Here is a 12,077-nt window from a genome sequence, read left to right on the forward strand (position 1 = left end):
CAGGCAGTCTTCAACTTACGACCACAACTGAGTCCAAAATTTATGGTTGCTAAGTGAGAAATTTGCTAAGTCGGTTTTGTCCCATTTTACGGCTTTTCCTGCCACGTTCCTAAGCGAATCACTGCAGTTGTTAAATTAGTGACATGGTTGTTAAGCGAATCTGGTGATCACATGACCCCAGGACATTGCAACCGTCATAAATGTGAGTCAGTTGTCAAACATCCAAATGTAAATCCCATGACCGTGGGGATGTTGCCACAATCGTAAGTGTGAAAAATGGTCATAAGTCACTTTTTTCCATACTATTGTAATTTCAAATTGTCACTAAGTGAACTGTTGCAAGTCGAGGACTACCTGCCTACCAGTGTTTCTCAGCCTTGACTGGGGGAATTCTGGGAGTTGAAGGCCACACATCTTAAAGTCGCCAAGGTTGAGAAACATGGATAGAGTTTTATCTCAGATATCTGCTATAACAAAATCCATATTTCTGCCTTTAATGTTTTCTCTTTCTTTCTATTCTTTTAGGCACCGGCATCCAATTGACAATGCTGGTTTATTTTCCTATATGACATTTTCTTGGCTTTCTCCTTTGGCAACATTAGCCTACAAGAAAGGAGAACTGCTGATTCAAGATATGTGGCCTTTGTCGACTCACGAGTGTTCGGAGGTGAACTGTAGAAGGTATGGAATGCTTGCAATGCTACCAATTAACTTCTGCCCCAAGGACCACTTTATACTAGCTCAGAGACTTGTATACAGGAGCTCTCATAATCAAATTCCATTTTTCCCTTCATAAATCTGGGCAGCTGGCATGCAGGTTTCCTTTTTTCCCAGGGTGTCAAGATCTTTTCTACTTGTCGGCACATCTGCATTCAAGAGGTGTATCAGAGTTTCTTGCAAAAATCAAATCCAGAAGCGCACACAGATAACTTGATTCAGCTGGATTCATTAACTTCTTTATATACATAATAACAGATGAAGTATTTACAATACCAATAGTTGATTCTTTAATGTAAAAGTTACAGGCAGAATACAAGGCAGGAGAGAACAGTTAGTTTCATTTCAGCAGAGCAGACAGCACTGCTTTCAGTTTCAATTCTCTGCACAGACTCAGAGCTGAGCCACGCCCAGGCTCCAAACTGTTTCAGCTCCCATTGGCTGATCTGTTGCCATGCCTATTCATTGGCCGACCTTGTTACCATGTCTTCCCAGCCATGAATATTCTGACCGGTGCACCTTCTCCTGAGCCCAACCAGTGTCTCCTGTTGCTTTCTTAATCCATGTTGCCATTTTCTTAGGTTTAACATTCATGATATAATACATTCCTTAGCAAGGATTTGATCAACGCTAACTGTATCTACCTCTTCCTTCCAATCTGGGCACTCCTTCCAAAAATACTGGTAGTCCTCTACTTACAACAGTTTGTTTAGTGACTGTCAAAAGTTATAACGGCACTGAAAAAAGGACTTATGACTGTTTTTCACATGACCGTTGTAGAATCCCCATGATCACATGATCCCAATTCAGATACTTGGCAACTGGCTTATATTTACGATGGTTGCAATCTTCCAGGGTCATGTGATCTCCTTTTGTGACCTCGTGATAAGCAAAGTCAATTGGGAAGCCAGATTCACTTAAGAACCCTGTTGCTAACTCAACAGCTGCAGTGATTCAGTTAACGACTGTGGCGAAAAAGATCTAAAATAGAGCAAAGCTCACTTAACAAATGTCTCACTTAGCAACAGGATTTTTGGACTCGACTGTGGTCGTAAGTCAAGGACTACCGGTACCATTTTCTGCTGCCGCTTTTAAAGTATTTCTCCTCTTAGTCTCCTCCTCTCCTTAATTTTCCCTCTGCAACACAATTTTGATTTCTCCTTGTCAGTCCCTCTTTCTTTGCAGCCCTAGGAAGGTCTGTGTTAGTCTAGCATAAGATGGCCAAGTTCCCTTACACCTTCAATCTTGCCTTTTTCTTTGAAAATAAAGGTAAAGGTTCCCCTCGCACATATGTGCTAGTCGTTCCCGACACTAGGGGGCAGTGCTCATCTCTGCTTCAAAGCCAAAGAGCCAGCGCTGTCCAAAGACGTCTCCGTGGTCATGTGGCCGGCATGACTCAACGCCAAAGGCGCACGGAACGCTGTTACCTTCCCACCAAAGGTGGTCCCTGTTTTTCTACTTGCATTTTTTACGTGCTTTTGAACTGCTAGGTTGGCAGAAGCCGGGACAAGTAACAGGAGCTCACCCCGTTACGCAGCACTAGGGATTCGAAGCGCTGAACTGCCGACCTTCGATCAACAAGCTCAGCGTCTTAGCCACTGAGCCACCTCGTCCCTACTTTTTTGTAAATAGTCATTCCTAAATTAACCAACATCCTATCGCAAATGCTATCTAGCTTTCATGCTATCTAGCCAAGCTGAAAATTAACACGCTACAACAGTCTCTTAAAGAGAATGGCCTTCCTAGATTAAACTCTGCAATCTTTGGTTTGTTTACCCCTTTGGCAGGTTCGCATTCATAATCCGATTAATACTTCAGCTTTAAAGTATCGGTTTGGAATTTCAAGCCCTAGGGTTGAAATACAGACCATTTGCACCTGTTCCAAATCAGCTCTTGTTTGATTTTTTTTCTTCCACCCATTTTTTTTCCCTGCATTTAAAGCAGTGGTAAAATCCATTTTTTTTTACTACCGGTTGGTGGCCGTGGCTTGGTGGGCATGGCAGGGGAAGAATACTGCAAAATCTCCATTCCCACCCCACTCCAGGGGAAGGATACTGCAAAATACCCATTCCCACCCCACTCTAGGGGAAGGATATCGCAAAATCTCCATTCCCACCCCACTCTAGGGGAAGGATATCGCAAAATCTCCATTCCCACCCCATTCCAGGGGAAGGATATTGCAAAATCCCCATTCCCTTCCCACTCTGGGGCCAGCCAGAGGTGGTATTTGCCGGTTCTCCGAACTACTCAAAATTTCTGCTACCGGTTCTCCAGAACCTGTCAGAACCTGCTGGATTTCACTCCTGATTTAAAGCTTATTTTTCCAGCCATCCCATGATCTCTCTTGAGCAGAAAGGCACGGGATGAACTCTCAATCCCCTGCCTTAACATCAAGAAATTAGAATGCTGTCAGGTAGTAAAAATAAGGTAGAATGAATGAGGGATTTATATCCCGTTTTCTCAATTCTGTTTCTGGGATCTGCTAAAGACCACGGGACAACATCCAGCATAGATCATTTTTATTTTCATAACTACAGCCAGGGGGGCAAACAGAAGGAATTAGGCTTTTTGCTTTTTTTTTTTTTTTACTGTGTCCCAATCCCATTGTGTTGTGTTATGATATTTGTCAACGGGTTTCTTGCACAACAGTGGACGTATACGGATAGTCCATGACTAGTCTTGGTCAAGGTTAATTGTCAGGGAAATTGCCCAGCAGGGTGTCCAAATGAAGTCAGAGATGCTGACATGAACTTGTGGTTTTATATAAATAAATATATATATAAATATATTTATTTTATATAAATAAATAAATATATTTAGCATCTCTTGCAGTAGACAAGATAGTCAGGCAAATAGGAGCATCATGAGGTAAATCGCAGAGGAAAAAAGGCGGGGAAAAAAGGGAAACTCCCCCTCCGCATCCACAGCAACCAATCACGGCGTAGCTTGCCTCACGCGGGAGCCAGCCCTCTCCAATCAACCAACCACAACGGTCTTTTCTGGCTCACTGCACAATATCACTGCTCTGGCTACTAAATTTAAATACCTTAACACAACAGTTTGGGTTGTGTTAAATGATTTGTTAAGGGGTTTCTTGCACAACAGTGGGCGTATACAGGTAGTCTATGACTAGACTTGGTCAAGGTTAATTTTCAGGGAAATTGTCCAAACAAAGTCAGCTGACTTGTGGTTTTACTGTCAGGGAAATTGTCCAAACGAAGTCAGCTGATGTGGTTTTATATAATTAAATATATTTAGCATCTCTATTTGCAGCAGACAAGATAGTCAAGCAAATAGGAGCATCATGAGGTAAATCGCAGAAGAAAAAAGGCGGGGGAAAAAAAGGGAAACTCCCCCCTCCGCACCCACAGCAACCAATCACAGCGCTGATTGCTTCACGCGGGAGCCAGCCGTCTCCAATCACAACTATCTGTTCTGGCTCACTTGCACAACCCCACTATTGTGGCCACAGTTAGTCCTCAACTTAGTACCACAACTGAGCCCCAAATTTATTTTGCTAAGTGAGACAATTGCTAAGTGAGTTTACGACCTTTCTTGCCACCGTTGTTAAGCGAGTCACTGCGGTTGTTAAATTAGCAACAAGGTTGTTAAGTCAATCTGGCTTCCCTTGTTGACTTTGCTTGTCGGAAGGTCTCAAAAAGGGGATCACATGAGCCTGGGAATACGGCAACCGTCATAAATACGAACCAGTTGCCGAGCATCACATGGCCATATAGGAAGCTGCAGGGATCGTGTGAAAAATGGCCATAAGTCACTTTTTCAGTGTCGTTGCAACTTTGATTGGTCACTAAATGAACTGTTGTAAATTGAGGACTACCTGAACTAAATTTAAATATCTTACCCTTCCTTCTGCCCTTCCATCCTTCCATCCTAATCTCCTTCCCTACCCACCTCCCTCCCTCCCTAACCATCATTTTACTCTTTAATTACACAGAGAATATTCCCATGCTTGAACTGTTTAATGTTCAGCATTGTGAAATGGTGATCTAGAAGTCTGAATTTGCCTTGGCTTCTTTCTAGCATTGCTTCTTCCTCCTTATTCTGCTTTTACCGTCCCTATCCTTACAAAGCAGTAAGAAAAAAATAAATGTCCGCGGCTAATGGATTGAAGTAAAGCTAGTCGGCATGCTCTGGATATTATACCCATGAGGTTGAGATCAAACAATCATGTTTGAGCAGTAAGAAAATGGGTTTTTCGTTTACATCGAGTAGGGAATCGTGGTCCTTTTATGACTTGTGGACTTCAAATCCCAGAATTCCCGAGCTATAATTCCTGAGCCGTACATAGAGACTCCATAAACTCCATTGCTTCCAGTAAAAGGCACTGAAACTTTTGAATTCTAAAGCTCATGTACATACAGGTAATCCCCCTTTTTAAAACAATGTTTGACTTTTTTAAAAATAAGGAAAATGCGCGTTTCCTAAAAGGCCTCTAGGTAGGTAGGTAGATTGCTTGGATGTACTGTATGTGGTATTTATGTTCTTCCAGGTTGGAAAGACTTTGGCACCAAGAGGTACATGACTGTGGCTCAGACGATGCCTCCCTTTGTAGAGTCGTGTGGAACTTCTGCCGCACGAGGCTCATCATTTCCATTGCGTGTTTAATGATCACACAACTTGCTGGCTTCAGTGGACCAGTAAGTACAATCCATCCTTTATCTTGCATCCAGGCTGGCCTCTATCCTGCAGCCAGTGCTAATGTGTTCAGGTTACATTGCAGAGAATTTCTTAGATGTTGTGATTAGTTAGAACCATGCCTTGCAGCTTGCAGAAAAGAAATAGGTCTTCCAGCTGCAGGAATCTCAAGACTTTGAAGCCCTTCCTTCCTTCCTTCTTTCCTCCCTCCCTCCCTCCCATTCTACTTTTCTTTCCCTCTGTTCCTCCCCTCCTTCCTTCTGCCCTTTCTCTCTTTTTCTTGCTTTTTGTGTGACCTAAAGTTTTATTGCTCGTTTTCAGTGGCTATAGCTGGAGAGGGGAGGGCAAAGAACTTTCCTGGGCTAAATCTACAGTTATCCATGAATAAAGTCATGTTATTTGTTTGGCTGTCTCTTTCGAAGAAGTGGAACTGACCGGTGGTGACATGATGTTTTTTAAGATCCTTAGGAACCAGGGTTCGTAGGAGTTTATAGAGCTAGCATTGCTCAACGTGTGAAAATACAGTTGGGCAGGTACCAGTGGCATGATTAGATTTGCTTCTAGCAATGTTGGTTGATGAGGAAGAGCGTGTAACATAGGTCTTCATATTCACAGCATTTTCTTTTCGCCTTGTTTGTTGCACCTGCTGTGCCAAATTTTACTCTTTTTGACATCTTGACTAAATCTATTCTCTACAAATTTCCCTTGAGGAGTAGGAGCAGTGTTATTGCTTTGTAGTACACATTTCAGTTTGCTGATAAACGGGAAGGTTCAGTGCTCTGGGTAAGTACAGCTGAGGTTAATGTTGAAACAGTTTTGTCTTCTGTCTCTTAAAAAAAAAAACACCCAATCCTATCCCATCCTTAAATCTGAAACGTTTGCTTGCATTTCTTATTTAAGAAGGAAGTAAATTGTGTTTTCTCAGTCTTTGTTACTGCTGTTGTAATGGGAGTGAAAACCTCTCATGAGCTGTTTCACTGGATATGCTATTAATAAGAATGAGGTTTTAACGGAACCAGTTCCCTCAAGAAGAGCTTCTGTCATTGTTTCACTACAGAGCCCCGTGGATGCTCCCTTAAGGCCTAGCAGAGAGTGAGAGGGCAACTGAATTGCCATCTTTGCCTTGCACAGTTTCAACCCATCTGAAACACAGGACAAGAAGGAAGAAGTAGCAGGCAGTCTGTCCTAAATTGGGATATATGCACTTATTTGTATGCATCCTCCACTGTCCAGGAATTTATATAACTTGAAAGGCCTCTCAAATTAACTCCCTTATTCAGAGTACAAAGGGAATTTTTATCCTTATCCTTTGGCGCTTGATTGTCGTCTCTAAAGAAATTTCCATGGGTTGGTTTGCTTTGCTTTTGATCCATGTGGAATGGATCAAAGAAGAAATTTGACTTGCCCCTTTGCATTCATAAATAAAAATGAATTTTTTTAGGCGGTTCCCCCCCACCCTTTTTTTTTTTTTTTTTTTGCAAACTACCATTTACATCTGAAGGTCCAAAAACCTGGCGTTCCAATGAGGTTATTGAAATCCTTGGTGTTAATAATGCCTAAAACCCAAAGTGCTGTTGTTCATAATAAGCTCCTTGTGCATCCAGACTAGCAAAACAGTCTGTCCCCTTTTTTAAGCAAAATAGCTTCAGGAATTTGCATCCTTCACTCAATGCTTGCATTTTTTACAGGATGCTCCAAGGTTTCTTTTGCAGAGGGCATTGTGGAATGGTGGAAGTTGGGGGGGGGGGAAACTGGTGGGGAGAGCCATTTAAGGTAAGCCTCCCACTCTTCCAAGTTCATTCCAGCCGCAGCTTGTTTTCGGCTCTCAAAAGCTGGATGTGAACCGGGGAGAGTTTTCTCTGTAGTGGAGCCAATGACAGAAGCTGTTCTTTAGAATTTCCAGGATGGCTGTATTCTGCGATCAGAATGAGACAGTCAAGCTGGGCAGAATCCAAAACGCCAAGATGGAAGGTAAGGTGATGTTTATTTGTGGGAATTGTTTAGGCTAGCTTAGGGCAGCTTATTACCATTTAATAGTTTTCATGAATAACTTCGGGAATAGTTTTCGGGGATAATTTCCTACGCTTCTGCTAGCTTGGGGTTTACTGTATGTTTTTAAATGGAAACAATATGCCGGTTGTTCCCTTCATGATTTTAACCAGAACAGTGTTTTTAAGATTGCATATATTGTTTCTTTTTTCCCTTTTAATCTTTCTGCCACTATTTTCTTTACATCTATAACAAAACAAAACAAAACAAAAAAACAAAAAACTACCCCTAAGCCACCTTGTTATTCTTTCTTGGAAATCTCTTACTTTCTAGTTATTATGGTAGAAGAGAATGTGCAAATAATAACCCCATTTCTTCCTGTATCAAGTGGGTTTGTGAGAAAACGTTAGCAGCCCTTGTCAGCATGTGGGGGTCATAGGTTATGAAAGCAGAGCGCCAAAAAGAATTATTCACGCTTCCAGTGACTTGATTTCAGTTGATGGATTAGATCCTGGACCAGAAGCCGACAGTCTTGTTGCTAAACAGCATCAACCATACAAAATAGCCAGTTGTGTCTCGGATGGAGAGAAAGCAAAAGTCATGCGACAGAGGAACAAGCTGGCATTTGAGATTTGCTTGAGGTCCTTTTTTATTTTATTTTTTGGCTTGTTTTGTCCTTTTTTTTGGACCTCTTTGGGCACATGATGGACGTCCGGCTGTTGACATGTGCACATGAAAACTCGGTGGGGGGGTGGAGGAATCCTACCGAGTGAGTTCTCAGTTGGAAATTCAGAATTGGCCACCTTGGGACTTGTTTGTGGTCCTTGCCTTCCCTTTTTAACTTGATCCTGAGCTTCTGCTCCTTGCTTGAGAAGCCTGGGCTTGCACCCATTGTTGTCCAGAACATTGATTTGCAAAGCCAGTTGTAGCCGTGGGGACTTCCTACAGACTCCGAAAATCCACCCCAAGCGTCTCCATCCTTCTCACATTTTTGTGGTGGGCAACGGTCCTTCTTGCCTTTGATTAAAGAACCTTAAGCTCCAGAATGTGTAGATGCCTTTATTGTTGGAAATGCCCAGCTGAAAAATCTTCCGTCTAGCAAAGCCATGTTAAAACCAGAAGGAGGAAACGCATCTAGCCATGGAGATCATTAGCCACCAATGTTTCCCTCCTGCCTGGACTTTGTGAAACAAACACTGGTCCTGCTTTTTCTTGTAATATTTAATTTTTTTGTGCCTTTGCAAAATGTGAGCTCGATTTTGTGTTGGAAGCTCGAGTTGGATTCAGGCCTTGTGTAATCTTTTGTTGTGCATGCCGATTGTACGTTCTTCCACCGTACCTTTCTTTTCTTTTGTACAGTGTTTGTGACATGCTACTTACTCACTTTTCATAAGATGCTACTGGTTTTTTTGCAAATAAAAAGTTTCCTGCTTCCCATTTATTAGTACTTAATATTGCTCATGAATCTGAGTCATAATGGACCGCACTGTCCTTTTGGCCAATGCACTTGAATGGAGGGTTTGTGGCTTGGGAGCTGTTTTTCTCTTTTTGCAGGTGGTGGTTTGAAATTGTGATTCCTGAGGTAAAATTGTTTTTGTCTTTAAAAGGAGGGAGGCTGAAGGGGTTGGGATGGGGGTTGAGGGCTGGTGGGTTTTTTTATTTTTTTAAATTGGTATCACCTAATTTGATATTTCTTTTCTTTTTCTGCTTGTTCTTTTCTTTACTTTTAAACTGCTGATGTTTAATTTTCAGGAATGTTTTGCAAAATGTCCTTCTCACACTCTTCCCCAGTTCAACTGTAGGTACATTTGTTCCTTTTTCTCAAATAAGCACGTTTGAAAGAAAGAATAAAAAAAGGAGTTTATGTTTGTAATATGCTCAGTTTTTGCCTAAAGTACATGTTATCATAAAATTGACAGCGATGATGAATTGTTTCAGCTAACTCTAAGGTTTATGTTAAGTTAGACAATGTGTGAAGGAGCAGCAATGGGGCAGCGTAAAGAATTGGGAGATTTCAAATTATTGCGCATTGCCTGATAAATTTGATTCCCTTTTGGGGATTCAGCAGGCTATTAATACCTGCAGTTCCTACCTCTCGGAAGTCTTCTGATTAATGATAAAAATTCCAACCCGAAAGTCAAATAGCTCCTTTTTTCTAACTTAACATAAAAAAATTTTGAATGGTGCCTCTGACACGCTAGGATGTTCATGCAGTATTGCCTTTCTCCCTGTAGGCGTTTATGGTGAAACATCTTCTTGAATACACTCAGCAAACGGAACCCAACCTACAATACAGCCTGTTGTTAATTTTGGGCCTCTTAATAACAGAAGTAGTACGTTCCTGGTCTTTGGCGTTAACATGGGCTTTAAACTATCGCACTGGGGTCAGGCTGCGTGGAGCTATCCTTACAATGGTTTTCAAGAAAATACTCAGACTGAAAAATATCAAGGAGAAATCTTTGGGCGAGGTAAGTTGAAATGATGGGTATAGGAGAAGGAAAGGCTGAACTGGAAGGCGGGGTTAAAGGTGTCATCAGTTTGGAGTCATTGCTTTTCCACCCCGGACCACCCCAATGAAGCTGTTGAAGTGCTGTCCCGGTGTGTGGAGGCCGTACGGGTCTGGATGGGGAGAAACAGGCTCAAGCTTAATCCCTCCAAGACGGAGTGGCTGTGGATGCCGGCATCCCGATTCAGTCAGCTGCAGCCGCGGCTGGCTGTTGGAGGCGAGTTATTGGCCCCAAAGGATAGGGTGCGCAACTTAGGTGTCCTCCTGGATGATCGGCTGTCATTTGAAGATCATTTGACGGCCGTCTCCAGGAGGGCCTTCCACCAGGTTCGCCTGGTTCGGCAGTTGCGCCCCTTCCTTGATTGGGATGCCTTGTGCACAGTCACTCATGCGCTCGTTACCTCCCGCTTGGATTATTGTAATGCTCTCTACATGGGGCTCCCCTTGAAGTGCACTCGGAGGCTTCAGTTAGTCCAGAATGCAGCTGCGCGGGTGATAGAGGGAGCTACGCGTAGCTCCCATGTAACACCGCTCCTGCGCAGACTGCACTGGCTGCCTGTGGCCTCTCGGGTGCACTTTAAGGTGTTGGTTACGACCTTTAAAGCGCTCCATGGCTTAGGGCCTGGGTACTTACGGGACCGCCTGCTGCTACCATATGCCTCCCACCGTCCCGTACGCTCCCACAGAGAGGGACTTCTCAGGGTGCCGTCCGTCAAACAATGTCGGCTGGCGGCCCCCAGGGGAAGGGCCTTCTCTGTGGGGGCCCCCACACTCTGGAACGAGCTCCCCCCAAGTTTACGCCAAATATCTGACCTTCGGACATTCCGTCGCGAACTAAAGACACATCTTTTTATTCGCGCGGGGCTGGCTTGAACCAAATTTTAACTTTAAATTAAATTATTAATTTTAAATTTTAAAATTTTAAATGGGGTTTTAGTTATGGTAAATTTTTAACTTTTCAGGCTAATTTAAATAGGTTTTTTAAATGGTATTTTAAATTGTACATTGTTGTTGTTTTACTTTGCCTGTACACCGCCCTGAGTCCTTCGGGAGAAGGGCGGTATAAAAATCAAATAAATAAAAATAAAATAATAAATTGCGTTGCCACCAAAAACTTAAACTTAAATAAAACTGAATTTAAGAAATTATCTAGTGCCAATTTAGTTTTGGTCATTAGTTGACATGATTCTTCTATTAAAAGTAGCAATAATAGAGACTTCTATGTTTTAAACCCAATGAATGTTCCTGACCGTGGGTCTCATTTTATCAATGGTTAAATTGACATCCTGCCTTTCCATTGCATATTAGTTCTCAAGGAGCCATATACAAATAAAACAGCATACAGGTAGTCCTTGACCTACAACAGTTCATTTGGTGACCATTCAGTATTACAATACTGAAAAAAGTGGCTTATGACCATTTTTCACACTCACAACCATTGCAACATCTTCATGGTCACATGATCAAAATTTGGACGCTTGGCAACTGGCTCCTATTTATGTCGGTTAGCAAGGATTTTTTTTTTCGTCACAACAGTATACACAAACAAATGTCATAGATAAAACAGCATATCTTGAAGTATATATATATATATATATATATATATATATACATACATATATACATACATATATATATATATATATATATATTTGTTTTCTGAGGTTTGTTTTCTGAGGTTTTCGCGGGTGTTTGTATGTAGGTCTTTGGTTATTCGGGTTTTCTCCCGCGTAAAATTGGAATCCAATTTCCATACATGCAGCAGACTGACACCCACTATGAAGATGTAGCATGACCACGAACACGAAGCCAAACAACAGCAATGCAGCTCACCAGCTCAAATCCCCCTGCAACTCAGACTAATCTGAGCACAAACAAGCCCCCACCCAAACAGGACACACCCCCAGCCAATCAGAGCACAAAAAAACCCCATCCAATCAGAGCACAGCCAAGCTCCCACCCAATCAGTTCAAACCCCACCAGCAGTTAAAAAGGAAGAAACAGCTGCAATCACACATTGCTCCCAGAAGCACGAAGCTGAAGCCTGAAGATGACGAATGAGACTTCGTCGAAACGAAGAAAAGATACCTTCATCAAGACACTTCCAATTTTACGCGGGAGAAAACCCGAATAACCAAAGACACAAAAATACTGGTAGCCCTCTACTTACAACAGTTTGTTCAAAGTTATAATGGCACTGAAAAAATGA

General features: G+C 42.3%; 1 protein-coding gene across 5 annotated transcripts in view; it reads left to right on the top strand.

Moving 5' to 3' along the window:
* The window catches only part of ABCC5 (ATP binding cassette subfamily C member 5), a 99,598-nt gene that overhangs the window by 27,013 nt on the left and 60,508 nt on the right, over window positions 1-12,077 (top strand). For 4 of the 5 annotated variants that reach the window (XM_058188820.1, XM_058188821.1, XM_058188823.1 and 1 more), the window contains 3 exons: window positions 526-681; window positions 5,228-5,375; window positions 9,597-9,830. In XM_058188820.1, the coding sequence (XP_058044803.1) occupies window positions 526-681; window positions 5,228-5,375; window positions 9,597-9,830 (538 nt within the window). Of the gene's footprint in view, window positions 1-525; window positions 682-5,227; window positions 5,376-5,490; window positions 9,161-9,596; window positions 9,831-12,077 lie in introns of those variants that run through there. The other variant, XM_058188824.1, reaches the window with a different exon arrangement.

Source organism: Ahaetulla prasina, chromosome 6 (assembly GCF_028640845.1).
Source record: "Ahaetulla prasina isolate Xishuangbanna chromosome 6, ASM2864084v1, whole genome shotgun sequence".
Lineage (NCBI taxonomy): Eukaryota > Metazoa > Chordata > Lepidosauria > Squamata > Colubridae > Ahaetulla > Ahaetulla prasina.